Source organism: Protobothrops mucrosquamatus, unplaced genomic scaffold (genome assembly GCF_001527695.2).
Source record: "Protobothrops mucrosquamatus isolate PMUCROS unplaced genomic scaffold, P.Mucros_1.0 scaffold_60, whole genome shotgun sequence".
In the NCBI taxonomy this organism is placed as follows: Eukaryota; Metazoa; Chordata; class Lepidosauria; order Squamata; family Viperidae; genus Protobothrops; species Protobothrops mucrosquamatus.
This window is the reverse complement of record NW_015386136.1, coordinates 1320090-1337350: the sequence shown is the minus strand read 5'-3', so window position 1 is coordinate 1337350 and position 17261 is coordinate 1320090. Positions and strand designations below refer to the sequence as shown.

Genomic DNA, 17261 nt, shown 5'->3' with positions numbered 1-17261 from the left:
GGCTCTCACGCCGGCGCCCTCAAAGCCAAACGCGCGCGGCTTCTCAGAGCAAAAGCCCCTCCCAAATTTTACTTGCATTCCTGTTCTCTAAAGGGGCGGTCCTAGGGTTTGATGAGGGCGTGGCCAGGTTTGGGTGGGGGCGTGGCCAGGGGAGGGAGGTGAGTTCCACCACCTTTTCTCTGAGAAAAAAAGCCCTGGAAACGAGATACTCATATTAAAGGTATAGCAGGCTAGACCTGATACAAACTAGTGAGGTTTAGAATACAGATACTGTTTTCCATAATGAATTTAACCTTGGTAACTATAAAATTCTAAAAAAAAAATGAGTACGGTAAAATGAGTGAATGATAGATACTGTAATGTTCCAAATCTGAATGATAGTCCAAATGTCTATACAGCTAGTTTGAAATATTTGCAAATTTGATTGCAGGAAAGAGGCGTTAAGACTTTTTGTACACAATGGGAGCTAAAGGTAGATTATCATTTTTGAAATGTTTAGAAAGCTTTCATTTTTAAAAAACAAATCTTGACAAAATTGGTACATATTGGTTCCAATATAACAGTTGAAGTCATACGTTTTTAACAGCATGGACTAAAAATGAAACTAAAATTAGATGTGTGTGACTATATTTACCTTAACATTGTTGGATACAACTACCATACAGGTAGTTCTCAACTTACAATTGGTCATTTAATGACAGCTTCAGGAAGAAAATTTTACAAGCGGTAGAGCATTTCTGGCATAAAATGTTGTCGTCCCCCCCCCCCCGTCACAGTCACATGACCACATTCAGCAGCTTAGTAACTGGTTCCTGTTTACATCTGATTGCAGTGTCCTGCAGTCGCATGACTGTGATTTGTGACATTTTGTACTGGTTTCTGGCAAAAAATGCCCATTCTGGAGAATGGGTTCAGACTGATGACTGTTGTAAAAACAGTCATAGAATTGGATCTGGTCACAAGGGTGCCTCAATTTACAGCCACCAAGGAATTTCAGCTGGTGGAATCCAGAAGAAGATCCTTTTCTGCCATGGCTCCAGCCCTTTGGAACATCTTGTTAAAGGAGATGAGATCCATCCCCTCTTTTTTAGCCTTTAGGAAAGCCTTAAAACTTTGTTACGTTGGCTTGGAGTCCTGAAGGAGAAGCTCATTTGGCTGGAGGTGGTTGGTGCAGCAATAGAAGATACCATCATCTCTCTGCTCCAAATTTAGGGTTTTTAATTAGTTTGATTTTTTTTTAAATTGTAACCTTTTTATGTGTAGAATTGTTCTTGTATTTGCATATTTTTATCATTTTGTAAGCTGCTCAGAGCCACCTCAATTCATTAGGCAGTTTAATAAATGAATAAAAATAAAACAACAAAAATTCCAGTCCCAATTGTGGCTGTTAAGTCGAGGTCTACCTGTAGTTCAAAACATTTGAATTTGTAGCCTATATTTGGGAGAACAGAGAGCCAAACATAATTTCTTTCTCTACCTGGTTTTCTTAATATGTAAGAAAAGGCACTATGCAAAATCATATAAGTAATTTCTGAAGAGAAATCTTAGAGTTATTATGGAAGCCTAGGAACAATGTCAATCCAGTGTGTATACTACTTGCTATAAAAATAAGGCAAAAGCCATGCTTACTGTAATTAGGGAGTTAAAAATAGACCTGTTGATAAAATAATGCTGTTATAACAAACAAGCTAAATGTGTTAGATACAGTTCTCATAACTGTATCTTAAGCATTATAACTAGAAAATGATTGAAAAGGGTTGATTAGAAAGATTAGGAGGCTCAAGTAACTACTATCAAGAAGCACTACAGCAATTGGGCCTCTTCAATTTGTAACAAAGGAAGATAAGGGAAATACATGGTAGAAGGGGGTGACAAGGAGACTGATGACATTTTTTCCTTCTGTCACAATGTTAGAATCCATTTTATTCCACTGAAGCTGGAAATAGGAAGATTCTAGTCCACTGGAAGAAAATGCCTTTTCACACAATGCCTAGTTAGAATTTGTAGTTAGCAAGCTAACAATTTGGATTGGTTTAAAGGGAGATTGGACAGATTCACAGAAGATCAGGCTATCAGTGACTACTGATATTGACCACTGTAATCTGGTCTATATGGTCATATGCATACTCATACCTCAGAAATAATGATGGAATTCCTTAAAAAGATGATTTCTCTCTGAAATGATTGTCAGTTGCTGAACATTGTTGTTCATGTAATACTACAGTGATGAAAAGGATGTTAAATTAGTTGAAAATATATTTTTGCAGGTATACTTTCTGTCCAATATTTTCAGGAAATCCATAATTAAAATGCAAGCTTCATTTGTTAATTTGCCATAGTGAGAGAATTGCACAGCTTGTATTTAATGTTTCCAGTTGTTGTTGGGGGGAGGGGGCTAGTCAGTTCATTTTGACAGCAAACAGTGGGTGCTCCAACTGTCTTGAAGGGAAGGAGTTTGCTCACTCATAAAATAACTGTCACAGTAAGTGTGTGCAACCCTCAAAAGATGATTTGCCCAAAAAGCAAACTTGCTCCCTGACATTTTTCCTTGCACCCCAAGTGACTTGTTATCACTGTGCTGATTGGGGGCAGGGGACTAGTGGCCAAAGCTCTGTGGTTCAGCCTCACATTTGTCCCCCCCCAATCAGAACACCTATTTGGAGTCTAGAACATTCTTGGAAACAAAGATGATTGTGGAGATTGCTATCTTCCTTTTTTGCATGCTTGATTTGTTCTTTTAAAAGTAGAGTGAGGAAAATGTCTTCAAGCATCCTAGAGAGGATCTCACACCTTCTGTCTGCCTGTGCAGCTTCACCACCTATAGCAGTGTTTCTCAACCTTAACAATTTTAAGGCATGTGGACTTCAACTCCCAGAATTCCACAGCCAGCATTGCTGGCTGTGGAATTCTGGGAGTTGAAGTCCACATGCCTTAAAATTGTCAAGGTTGAGAAACACTGACCTATAGGCTCTGTGGAAGGGGAGGCTTTATGGCCCTTGGGACCTGCCGTAGGGAAAGACAAGTTTCTGGCCTGAGGAGAGTTTTGTGGGGACTCTGATGACAGAAAAAAAAGGCGGTTGAGGCGACTGTAAAGAGGGGGAAATAGAGAAAATCCTGGTTGCTGTCCTCATATAGCAGGGTTTTTTTCAACACTGCCAGAGGCTGAGGCCTATCCAAGTATCTCAGGATTGGGAAATCACAAACAGGTCGGAGAGACATTTTGTACATTTTAAACAAACCCCAAGAATGTTGCCTTAGAGAAAAGCAGTGTAAATGCTGAAGCTATTTTAAAAGTTGTGTGGAGTGGCGGAGAAGTTGTTGGACTAGAAGCCGAGAGACCCGGGTTTGGCTTCCCTTTCAGGATCCGGTGCTCACTGGGTAATATTTAGCCAGTCATACCCCCTCCCTATTACCTTTCAGGTTGTTGTTGGGTGGGGGGGGGAATAAACAGAAGAAGGAACACTGTGTACACTGCCTCAGCTTCTGAAAGAAGCTGGATGTGAATCAAATAAACAAACAACAATTGAAGAGCCTGTTTATGTTTTGCTAGATCCTCATTTCTCCTAGAGCACAGTTTGGAGTTGAACCCTAATTCTTCCCCAAATATTTTCTGATAAACTCTGATTTCTTATAATAACAAGCAAGAATGTCTAAGACTTGGAGGTGATAAGGTTTTCTCATGCCTCAAGACCACATCAGACCATCCTGTGTAACTGGCAGTATCTATAGAGTGGAGTCAGCCCAGCTAATGAAAACTGTTTGGCTCTGAGTTGGATCAAGTAAGACATATTTTATCTAGTCCTATTCTGGCATGTTATTTTTAATGAAAAAAGGCATGGTTTGAAATCACCAGTTTTAAATATAACCAGTGTGTTAAGAAAATATCTCAATCCTACAGTACAAACTGACTTTACATTCTTGAAGTAACAGAATAATAGAGTTGGAAGGTACCTTCAAGGTCTTCTATTCCAACCCCCTGCTCAAGCATTTGTCCAATCTCTTCTTAAAAACGGCCAGTGTTGGAGCACCCACTGAAGACAAGTCGTTCCACTGATTGATTGTTCTGTTCGAAAATTTCTCCTTAGTTCTAGACTGCATCTCTCTTTGGTTAGTTTCCATCCATTGCTTCTTGTCCTGCCTGCAAGCTATTGAATAATAGCTTGACTCCCTCTTTGTGGCAGCCCCTTAGATATTGGAACACTGTCATTGTGTGACCCCTAGTCCTTCCTTTCATTAAACTAGATATTCCCAATTCCTGTAATCATACTTCATATGTTTTAGCCTCCAGTCCCCTAATCTTTGTTGCTCTTCTCTGCACTCTTTCTAGAGTCTCAACATTTTTTTTTAATATTGTGAAGATTAAAACAATGCAATATTCTAAGTGTGGTCTTACCAGGGATATTATACATTTATAAAGAGGTACTAACATTTCACATGATCTTGATTCTAAATTTAAAACAGAATCTGGATTTTCTTTGGAACTAAAATAGCAGTAAGGAACAATTTTCATCCTCAGGACTGACTCCTCTAGGAAATATTTACAGAAATTCATTTCCCTCCATTTTCTATCTTATCTCCGTGCTAGATTGAAAGGAGGTGGAGCTTAGCTTCACAGATTGAACAATTGGCTAGTATATTTCCCTCCAATTTAGAAGCCATTTAATGATTACAGAACAAGAATCCATATAAATAGAACTAAATTTTAGTAAGGCTAATTTGTGAGTAATAAGTAATTAGTGAATCTAGATACTGTATGCAATCTTTGAAATCAGAAATCATATCACTGAAGTTCAGCATCATGTTAACAATAAATGAAGATGTCTTTTCATGCCAATTGTTAGAGGGGAACAAAAATGGTGTAAAGTGAAAGATAAGCTTAACAAATGAAAAAAGGAAGTTAAATAAAAAATGCCAAGCCTCCTTTTGTATGCCACTACCTTGAAAGTAGTTCTGGGCCTTCTATTGTCAAAGTAATTCATTTAGCAAGTTTTCAAAGAGCTCAGGACCACACCCAAAATTTTTGAGAGCCCAAAACCTCAAAAACCACAGCCCCAAACCATTATTTATGAAGCACAATGACTGGATTAGCACAAAGCCAAAGCCAAACGGAAACATTCTCATTTAACTTGTTGAACAAGCTATTTACCCATTTACCATGACTTTAAAGTGAGACTGTTATTATTTGTGAATTGCATATTGTAGAAAGCACACTGCTGCTAAACTTACAGTATTAGTGTTGTTAATAATAGATTATGAACTGTTGAAGTGTTTCAATGCAGTAAGATGGTTGAATAATGAAACATTGCTTTATAGTATATTCAGGTATGGAAAAAGTAGAATGAAAACCTCTTGAGAAGCAATTAGTTCTTAACTGAGCATCCCAATATGATAATTGGGCTGGTTGGATTTATTTATTTATTTATTTATTTATTTATTTCAAAGAGAAATGAAATTTGATGAAATGATTTCATCATCAGTCAGTTATGTAAATTTTAGGCAGACATAAGTAAAAATTTAGTGCACTTAATGAATGATTCTACAGTCAAGAATTTATTCATGTAAACATATTAAGCTAGGCTTCATTCAAGGCTAGACAGCATATGACCAACTCTCAGAATGAAGCTTCTCTTAAACAATTTATGGCTCCTCCTATCAGAGAGAAAAGCTAAACAGAAGTCAAAAGCAAACCGCAGCAAATTAGAAGGGAGAAAATCAAAATCCCAATTCACAGGTCTGCTAGACAAATGACAAAAGGAGCTTCTGAGATCTCTTCTTCAACTGTTCCTTCAAGCAGCCAAAAGCCAAGTTGGATAATTGAGCAATGTGCAATATAATCAAAGAATGTTTGAATTAACATGCTGTTTTTTTTTTTATTTGGGCAGAAGATTAAAACAAATTCAGAAAAGACAGCCAAACAATTATCCAGTCCAAATAATGGTCCCATATCTCTTGAAAACTTTTAATACTTAATATATTATTAGAAAACTAAAAGTCACCGTACTATTTTTATGTGGACATAGAATCAGAACTAGTTTACTTGGTACTTTGGAAGTTCCTCACTTTAGGAAATCTTTAAGTTTTCAATTCAAATTCAAATATTGAATTTAATATTTTGATTTTCTGTTAAAGATATATTTTATAAATATTAACCTGATATTTAATCACAGCATGCGAATGGACCAAGGCAATGGAAATTCATTTTTCTGACTCCTGGAAATCTTATTGAGCAACTCAGTTTGAATTCTGAAGTTTATGGGCTCTGCATTTACATTCAAATAAAGTTTCTCAACCGTAAGTCCCACTGAACTCACCTTTTGAATACAAATGTTATCCCACAGTATCATATTTAATATATTTCTGCATTATGGAATTTCAAGATGCATAATCAGCAATAAACTGATAGATTATGCTTGCATAATAAGCCAGTGGCTCTTAAAATAGAATCATAGAGATGGAAGGAACTTTGGAGATCTTCTAATCCAAGCCCCTACTCAAGGCAGTAGTCCTTATACTATCTTGGACAAATGGTTCCCCAATCTTTTCTTGAAAACCTCCAGTCATGGAGCACCCACAGCTTTGGGAGGCAAACTGTTCCATTGATAAATTGTTCTTACAAATGGTTCCCCAATCTTTTCTTGAAAACCTCCAGTGATGGAGCACCCACATTTCTGGGAGGCAAACTGTTCCATTGATAAATTGTTCTCACTGTCAGGAAATCCCTCCTTACTTCCAAGATGGATCTCCCTCTGATGAGCTTTCTCCCATTGCTTCTTGTCCTGCCCTCAGGTGCCTTGGAGAATAAATCGACCCCCTTTTCTCTGTGACAACCCTTCAGGTACTAGAAGATGGCTATCATAAATAAAATAATTTGAGATGAGGTAATTATTGGGTACTAGGTGAAGGCAGAGTTTGTCATATTAAATTGTGTACATACATAATTTTTGAATTAAGATCAAGAAACAAAAATAATTATAGGTATCTTGTAATGGGGAAAATTCTTTGAATATTATTGTACCTTAACATTTATATGGATAGTGAAAAGAATCCTGCAAGGAAAGTATGTAAGATCCCACAAATATAAATAAGTTTCCAGTATATCTCACCCTCAATAGGGATGCCCAATACTTTTTTATCCTCTCTTCCTCCAAATGTTCAGTGCAAACAAAGCATCTTAGCCATGAAATTTGGAAGTGAGGTATACATTTATAGAGGCATGCACAGAATATTCTTGTAAAATTTAATTTGTTACAAAAAATTGTTAAAAAGGTTGAACTTTGAGGAATGAGAAGCAGCAGGAAAAATCTGCCACTACTTTCTTCTTGGAATGCAAATGTTTTCATCTTATTAAAATCATTGTGAGGTTTAACAAGAAAGTAAGAGCAGCACAAATCCCTTTTTGCTCTCTTTCCCCACTGCTGAGAGAATAGCAATTCCTCTTCCTTTTGAAAAATGCCTTGCCTGTGCCAAAGGATTTAGCATTTGCTGAACCAGCAGAAATGACTGAAGAGATTTGAGCTGAAACTTGTGGGTACTGATTAAAGTTGATAACTTGGTTGATACTCTTTAAGTAGCTGATTTCTTATGTAATTATGTTATAATTGGTGTAAGATGTATTGCTTACAAACTAATCCTTCTACAGTTTAAAATGTTCTAAAAGTTATGACGCGGTTTTGAAGAATGTGTTACGAATGTGGGGGGGGGCTTAGAGCAAAACTTTAATTTCTACTAAAAATAATTATGAAATGGCATTGATTTCTTGTTCAGTTACTAGGTCGTGTATGACTCTTTGTGACCCCATGGACCACATCATGCCAGCCCCCCCTCCCTGTACTCTCTTGCAGAATTTTATGTATCTAACCATCTTATCCTCTGCTGTTCCCTTCTTCTTTTGCCTTCAATCTTTCCTGTCAATAGGTCTTTTCCAATGAGTCCTGTCTTCTCATTATGTGGCCAATGTATTTGAGCTTCAGTTTCAGTATCTCTTCCTTGCAAAGAACAGTCAGGGTTTATTTCCTTTAGGGTTGACCAATTTGATCTCCTTGCAGTTCAAGGCAGTCTCAAGAGTCTTCTCCAGCATCACAATTCAAAAGCATCAATTCTTCAGTGCTCAGCCTTTCTTATAGTCTAACTCTTACAGCCATACATTACTACTGGGACTATACGGACATCTTTGTTAGCAAAGTGATGTCTCTGCTTTTAATATGGTGTCTAGATTTGCCATAGCAATCTTTTCTCCCAAGGAGCAAGCATCTTTTAATTTCATGGCTGCAGTCACTGTCTGCAGTGATCTTGGAGCCCAAGAAAATAAAATCTGTCACTGCTTCCATTTCTATTTACTAGGAAGTGATGGAATCAGATGACATGATCTTAGATTTTTTTTAATGTTGAATTTCAAGCCAACTTTTGCACTCTTCATCAAGAGACATTTTAGTTCCTCTTCACTGTCTGCCATTAAAATTAGAATGGCATTGAAGAAACTGTTAATTAAAGCCAGTGATAGTTTGTTCCCACTTTTTTTAGATGAAGAAAGGAGAAAATTGTATTCATGCATTGTTCCTTCTTCCTATAGTTGAAAGTACCTTAGCTTTCAGAATTACAGATAATGAAAGTATAGATTATAGAAGATGTGAAAGCTATCTTTCTACTGTGATAATGGAGATGCTTGGCAAATACTGTTGAGGTTAAATCCATCTTAAGCTGTGGAAACTCACTGGCTGATAATGCACTGTATGTATAGCATGGTTTCACATTCACTGGAACCAGAATTTTGGCAAGCTGAAGTTTAGATTGGATGTGGATGACACCTACCTCTTCTTGTAATCAGTGTTAGAGGGAATAATGCTGGTGTTTATCAGACTCTGTAATGGGCTGGATAGAGGCCAGTAAACTGAAATTGACACTTAGGATCAGCCAGTTATCAAACAGTGTTAGAGAATTCCTACTAACTTTTTTCATTCACATTTAGTTTCATGTACCGAAGAAAGTGTGTAAAAATGAATATGCTATATGAAAAGGTTTATTTTGTATTTTAGAAATTTACTTTTGAGAGCAAGAGATCTGCTCCTTCACTGCAGCCTCCATTTTCATTTCTAGATTGAGAATTGGTTTTGTGAAGAGCTTTTTAACCTGTTACACAATTAAATATCTGTCTTTGTATCAGAGAAAGATTACACTTTTGCTATTGACCTTTCTATGTTATGCTGAATTTGAGTTTCTTTTAAATGGTCTTAGCTAGAAGGCATATTATAAATATTTTTTTAAAAAAGATAACTGACAATTAGCATAATGCAAGAGATACTGCTAGCATATAAACAAGGACTTGCAAAACAAAGATAGCTGCTTGACTTGTTTTTCAAAATCCCTTCCATGTTTCCTTTGGTTCAGTTTTCTTCTATTTTCACAAAAGTAGTTGGATGTTACATAAAACTCTTACAAATAATCACATGCTAGTGTTTTAGTTATGCTGCTAGTTTGAATTGTTTTCAACTTTGGAATGTGGATAATATCCTAATTCTTTTTTGAATTGGTAGAATTTTAAGGATTAAGGAAGGATTGCATTTTAAACCTCAAATGAATAGCGTTGTAGAAGTATAACATAAATAAACTACTACATCACGTGAATGAATTAGGTTCTATCTGATGTCTGAACCATTTTGACAGCCTCCAGAGCCTCTCCTTTTCTCACTGCTAAATTCAACTGCACACCGTGTCTTAAGGTTTATAGCTTTTAAAAAACTTAAATTATTCTTAGGGGAAGGCCTTTCTAGATATTTCTGAGGCTTGCATACCTACCCACAGTTTTGATGATACTATCCTGTTCATTGTGGCTTTCAGTGGGGTGAGGGTGGGGCCGGCGAAAGCAAGTGAAGCCTTTCAGCATTGAAACATGGTCCATTTGTATTGTTTACCAATTCTGTACAATTAATTTTATTTGCTCCATAACCAATTCCAGGATTTTTGAGCATTTAGTAAGTCTTACAGTGAGGGAAAAAACTATTTGATCCCTGCTGATTTTGTACATTTGCCCACTGACAAAGAAATGATCAGTCTATAATTTTAATGGCAGGTTTATTTCAACAGTGAGAAATAGAATAACAACAACAAAAATCCAGAAAACTGCATTTCAAGAAAGTTATAAATTGATGTGCATTTTAATGAATGAAATAAGTATTTGATCCCCTATCAATCAGCAAGATTTCTGGCTCCAAGGTGTCTTTTATACAGGTAACGAGCTGAGATTAGGAGCACTCTCTTAAAGGGAGTGCTCCTAATCTCAGCTTGTTACCATTTTTCCCTGAAAATAAGACTGGGCCTTTTTTTTTGCCTCCAAAAGAGGTACCAGGTCTTATTTTCAGGGGATGTCGTTTATACTCACCACCAGCACCGACAGCCCCGCCCAGCTGGTCCACTTCTTCTGCAGCCGAAGGAGCAGCTTCATTCTGCAGCTGCATTCCAGCTTGCATTTTGCAGTCAGGCCATAGCTCGTTACTCGGCTGCAGAGGCCTTCCAGAAAGGCCTGTGACTGAGAAATGCAGGCCTGGTTGCAGAAGACACCGCAGAAGAAATGGGCCGGCAAGGAGAGGCCTGGCTGCAAGGTAAGTGGGTGCAGAATGCATAGGGCAGCTCCACCACCACCCCGCCGCCTTAGCTTGATTTTTAGGTGTGTGCCTCACCCCAAAACTAGGGCTTATTTTGGCAGTGGGGCTTATATTAGGCCCACCCCCCAAATCAAGCTAGGGCTTATTTTTGGGGTATGTCTTACTTTTGGGAAAACACAGTACTTGTATAAAAGACACCTGTCCACAGACGCAATCAATCAATCAGATTCCAAACTCTCCACCGTGGCCAAGACCAAAGAGCTGTCCAAGGATGTGAGGGACAAGATTGTAGACCTACAAAAGGCTGGAATAGGCTATAAGACTATCGCCAAGCAGCTTGGTGAGAAGGAGACAACAGTTGGTGCGATTATTCGCAAATGGAAGAAAGACAAAATAACTGTCAATCTCCCTCGGTCTGGGGCTCCATGCAAGATCTCACCTAGTGGAGTTGCAATGACTATGAGAACGGTGAGGAATCAGCCCAGAACTACACAGGAGGATCTTGTCAATGATCTCAAAGCAGCTGGAACCATAGTCACCAAGAAAACAGTTGATAACACACTACGCCATGAAGGACTGAAATCTGGCAGCGTCCGCAAGGTCCTCCTGCTCAAGAAAGCACATGTACAGGCCCTGAAGTTTGCCAATGAACATCTGAATGATTCAGAGGAGAACTGGGTGAAAGTGTTGTGGTCAGGTGAGACCAAAATCGAGCTCTTTGGCATCAACTCAACTCACCATGTTTGGAAGAGGAGGAATGCTGCCTATGACCCCAAGAACACCATCCCCACCGTCAAACATGGAGGTGAAAACATTATACTTTGGGGGTGTTTTTCTGCTAAGGGGACAGGACAACTTCATTGCATCAAAGGGACAATGGACAGGGCCATGTACCGTCAAATCTTGGGTGAGAACCTTCTTCCCTCAACCAGGGCATTGAAAATGGGTCGTGGATGGGTATTCCAGCATGGCAATGACCCAAAACACACAGCCAAGGCAACAAAGGAGTGGTTCAAAAAGAAGCACATTAAGGTCTCCAGACCAATCTCCAGACCCTAATCCCATAGAAAATCTGTGGAGGGAACTGAAGGATCGAGCTGCCAAACATCAGCCTCAAAACCTTAATGACTTGGAGAGGATCTGCAAAGAGGAGTGGGACAAAATCCCTCCTGAGATGTGTGCAAATCTGGTGGCCAACTACAAGAAACGTCTGGCCTCTGTGATTGCCACCAAGTACTAATCATGTTTTGCGAAGGGGTCAAATGCTTATTTCACTCATTAAAATGCAAATCAATTTATAACTTTTTTGAAATGCGTTTTTCTGGATATTTTTGTTATTCTGTTTCTCACTGTTACAATAAACCTATCATTAAAATTATAGACTGATCAAAGGAATCAAATAATTTTTCCCTCATTGTATTAGTTAGAGAAAAATGATGAGTCAAATAAATTTTAAAATTGCTTAAAACTGTTTAGTAGCTAGGTTTTCTCTTCATTCAGCCTTGAGTATGTTTCTTGCAGTGAGGGCTCTTAAATGATATCAATTCTCTTCCTGTTCATAGACTTCCACTGACTTTTTTGTACTTGTGGACTACAGGTAGTCCTTGTTTAGTGACCACAATTGGGACTAGCAACTTCGCCATTAAGTGAAACAGTTGCTACGTGAAACCACCACTGTGCTTATTTCAGCACAGCTTACAGTTTTCTTTGCTTTTCAGACAGTTACTTTTCATCGCTGTTATAACTGCAAATGGTTGCTAAATGAGGTAGTTGCTAAATGAGGACTACCTGTATTGCATATTCTGTTGAAGGTGAGATCTCAGTTTGCTAAGCTTTTAATTCTACTATATTACCATTTATGCAAATCTTGTTATATTAATAAATATTTTTCTGATTTAAATGTTTTCCAGATATGAGACATGATTGTTGGACGCAGAAGATTAAAATTGCTGGGAATTCTGATGATGGTAAATTTCTTTATATATGTCATTGTGGAAGTCTCCAAAAATAGTGGCCAAGACAAAAATTCAAAACGGCAAGTTATACTTCCAAGGAGCAGATTTTGGAGAAAGTATACTCCTCATAAGGCATATTGGAATAAACAACAGCAGAAGTTGGAACACTTATATAATCCTATTTTTGCATTGCTTTTCAATATGACTGTGGAAGAAAGGTTATCTTTCAATAACAGCTTTTTGAACTCTTGTGATCCTGATCCATTTGTATCCTCAGATCTTAAAGATTTTGAAGGCTTACCAGATAGGTTTAAAGACTTTTTTCATTATTTAAGATGTAGAAATTATTCATTATTAATAGATCAGCCACACAAGTGCAAACATAAACCTTTTTTGCTTCTGGCTATTAAATCACTCATACCACATTTTGATAGAAGGCAAGCAATCCGGGAATCCTGGGGAAGGGAAATTAAATTAGGAGACATAACTGTTGTGAGGGTTTTCCTATTAGGTCAAATTCCTCCTGAAGATAACTATCCCAATCTGTCAGATATGTTGAAATTTGAGAGCAAAACCCACCAAGACATACTTCTGTGGAACTACAGAGATACTTTCTTCAATTTGACTCTGAAGGAGGTACTATTTCTAAAATGGGTCAGTAACGCTTGCCCAGATGCTCAGTTTATTTTCAAGGGAGATGATGATGTTTTTGTGAATACCCATCAGATCCTGGATTACTTGAAGAGTTTAACTAAAGAAAAAGCCAAAGACTTGTTCATAGGTGATGTTATCCGTGATGCTGGACCTCATCGTGATACAAATGTGAAATACTATATCCCACACAGTATTTATGAAGGCTCTTATCCTCCATACGCAGGAGGTGGCGGATTTCTTTATTCTGGTGATCTGGCATTAAGATTAGCTAACATATCTGACCAAGTCCTTCTTTATCCTATTGATGACGTGTACATTGGCATGTGCCTTGAGAGACTTGGGCTTTCTCCAGAAAAGCACAAAGGCTTCAAAACATTTGACATTGAAGAGAAACAGAGGGACAATATTTGCTCCTATACAAACCTAATGTTAGTCCACAACCGGAATCCTCAAGAAATGATTAAAATCTGGACGAACTTGCAAGATCCACATTTAAGTTGTTAAATATGTATGTGTCCAAAAATTATTTCTAAATTTCAGTTTAAATTTTTTGGCTAAATGGTAAGCATATTATCTTCATTTGGTAGCTTGTTTTGTAAACCAAAATTAGCTAGTAACAGATTGTCTAGTACTTCTAAAAGTGAGATTACAACTGCAAGAGGGCACATCAGAAGATATGGCATGAAAATATTCTTATTATCTACTGTCCTAAAATTTTGAAAAATTAAAGCTTTCCAAAGTTGTGATTAGCATAATTTTAAAGACTGATTAGTCAAATTATATTCAATAAATTGCTGTTATTCTGATACTGTAATTTAATTATGGTGATAGATTCCATCTTTCCTGAAATGAGAAATTGTAGAGATTTTGCTGTTAACTCAGACTCTTATTTTCCCAAGTTCCATAATAACTTAAATAATATCCTAATTAAAGAGGGGGGTTTGCAGGTTTGTTTCCACCTTCAACTTCAACTCTTTTATCACTTCACTAAATAATATTTTAGTTAATGATGGTAGAAACATCTCTAATACGGGACTGTGTATGTAAAAGATCAAATTTTACGTCAGTGAGAATCTCATGAAAATGGTGATGATTGAGATACCAATTAAAAAAAAATCCTTAAGGTTATTGAGTCTATATTGAAAGGAATATATTCTAAAAATCTCAAATCACTATATTGCTATATCTTCATATGTGTAATATCTGACAATTCAAACAGCATTTGCTGTCTTTGTATATGTAGAAGTGCCTGTATTTATTGTTTAAATGGAAGACCAAAATATTTTCTTAAAAATATTTAAGAAACATTTGTAAAGTGCTGTCAGTCATATTTAAATAAAATAGAGTATGCTATTTTAAATGTGTTGAAATGCGAAATGTTAAATAAAATTGTTTTTGAATTTGAAAAAAAAATGATTTGTGTACATTGCGGTATATATGTAATATGCCCAGACAGTTCTAAATACTTCAGTGCTTAGCAACTGCTCATGACTAACAGAGCAGTTAAAGAAATGAAACTTCCACATATCACAGCTCTGTCATAGCTTGCTCTCTGTTGCATGAAGAAAAAAAATGACAAGCCTAACTAATTTTTATGTCTTTATCATATTCCATGTCTGCTGTTGGGAAAAATGGGAGGAGGGAGCACAGTGCGTGCCCCTTGACTCCCTGAATGAAAAACAGAATGGAAATCAAATGAATATAGCTTGCAGGAGCAAACTAGATTTAAAAGATAGCACTGAATGATACTTCGCACTGGTAATTTCCTTCTATTGGTACAAAAAGGTTGTGCCAAAAATGTTTCTGTTCTAGTTCAGGCTAAAACAGTGTTCTCCAAATACTGGCTACAGTGATTAAGATCTTACAGACATAAAATAAATATATGGCATCTGTTACTCTGATGTTATGAATTAAAATAGTAGTAAACATATTTCACATTTAGGTACAGATTTTAGGATGAACCATTAAAAAAAACTAGAACTTCTGTATGTTGTCTATCTTTACCAAAGTATTTGTAGAACAGAATTAATTACTCTTATTGTATCCTAGTTTATTCTTTGTGTTAATTAACCAAAAACGAAATATCCTCAAATAGCAACCCTATATTTGTTTAAAGGCTGCTGTCCATTGAACTTGAATATGTTTCAGTGAACTTATATCTGCATAAGCAAAATAAGATTGCACTCCAAATATATTTTAATTTATGAAAGTAGCTACAGCATCTTGCTTTTGTCCGGCTTCTTGTGTCAGCTGATCAAATCTATAGAAGTAACATTTTGGTAACTAATAAAATATTTGGATTTTGGAAACTGGTATGATGCTTTAAATCTTTTCTAAAATGTGCTTATGATTTGATGCTGCTTTTTATTTTATGATTTCTTATTCTATCACAACATAAAATGGTGAGTACACAATTGAGTTGAGCAATGAATTGATTAGTCAATATCTGGCACATGATGTGTATGGCACAAATTGGAGAATTCCTAGAGACAGGACATTTTTGGAGTTGTATGCGCTATAGAATTGGCTTTTATGGAAGAAACCACATGTTGCACACTGCAGATTTTGTAAAACTAGTTTGAAATTTTCATTGAAACCCCAAAGATAACTGACCAAAGTCCTGTATGGCAACCTTGCCTATAAGGATTGATCTTATTAAAATATTAATTGAAGTTATTTAAGTTATAATTAAAATTATAAATAATTGTAGTTACTGATATGCATTAATTAAATAGAGTGTAATGGAGTTAAACTACTCTGAGTTTCTTAAGTATAAAATGTTGATAAAGAACTTACTGGTAAGTGACAACACTCAGAAGCATTTTAATTTGTTGTCTAAAGCAATTATTATTCCTAATAGAATAATAATTGGGAACATTTTGAGCTATGCTCTACTTTAAAAAAAAGAAACCATAAGGAAAGCTAAATAAAATTTTGAAATGCACAATATTTATATTTATTATGCCAAGATCCTACTTGTTCCACAGTGCATTCTCCCCAAGTGAATGTGTAGAAGACTATTATCTCAGTCACAGATTCAATACATGCTTTATACATTCTTATTGTTTGGAATAGCTTTTTTATATATATAAACAGAGCAGTTGTCCCTACTTCCCAAAGTTGAGTGTAATGGACCCACTATCGATAATAGCACTGTATATTTTTACCTTACCATATGGCCTCTGGGCTAAATATTTTATAAACAACTGAAAGAAAACATTGGCAAAGAAAGACACAGTAGGGGATCAATTTGACCAAATGTGATATTTTCCTCTATCCTGTACTGCTGGAGTTTCAGATATCAATATTATTGTAGGCAGTAAGCAGCACAGTGTTGAAAATCATGGAACTCAATTGACGTATCCAATGACCCTTGACAAATATTTTTGTACAGAAGTGTTTGCTGTTCTCTTTCAACTATGCTAAGGTAGAAAGATAACTATACTTGTGTGCAGCAGCCAGGATAGTACTTAAGATTGCGTCTAGAGCAGCAGTCCCCAACCTTTCCAGCTTGGCGGCTTGGTGGGGGAGGGAAAGGGATGGTTCCCTGTTAGTGGCAGGCATGCGCATGAGCGCACACAGCTCCATTTGTGCAAGCAGCAGGCCAGTGGAGCTGTGCGTGTGTGCTCATCCACCACTTGCGCGGCCTAGTTCTGAACGGGCTACGGCCGGATAATGGGCTGGGGGCTGGGGACCCCTGGTCTAGAGAGCTGCAAATACTGATAATGAGAAGTTGCATTGGTGGTTGATAAGCAGAACTGTCTGAATCTTTTTTTTTTTTTTTTATAAAAGATTTTTATTATTTTTCATCATAAAAAAAACATCACAAGTGTTGCACAATGCTATATGAAAAAACCCCCCACCCCCCGCCCCCCCGAACTTCCCAAACCTAATCCCAGGATAATATTCAGATATAAGTAAACAGGTATTAATATCTCTAACTCCACAAAGTACATTATTCTACATGAGTAGGTAAAATATTTAAAAAAAAAGAACAAACTTACTAAAAACCTAAATTATATTCCACCACTCTATGCTTATTTTAAATATAAAC

General features: G+C 36.8%; 1 protein-coding gene across 1 annotated transcript in view; it reads left to right on the top strand.

The window, feature by feature from the left end:
• The window catches only part of B3GNT2 (UDP-GlcNAc:betaGal beta-1,3-N-acetylglucosaminyltransferase 2), an 18432-nt gene extending 2939 nt beyond the window's left edge, over positions 1-15493 (top strand). The window contains exon 2 of the mRNA XM_015812387.1: positions 12509-15493. Within this exon, the coding sequence (XP_015667873.1) occupies positions 12518-13711 (1194 nt within the window). The 5' untranslated portion in view covers positions 12509-12517 and the 3' untranslated portion in view covers positions 13712-15493. The remainder of the gene's footprint in view (positions 1-12508) is intronic.
• Positions 15494-17261: the final 1768 nt, after the last annotated feature.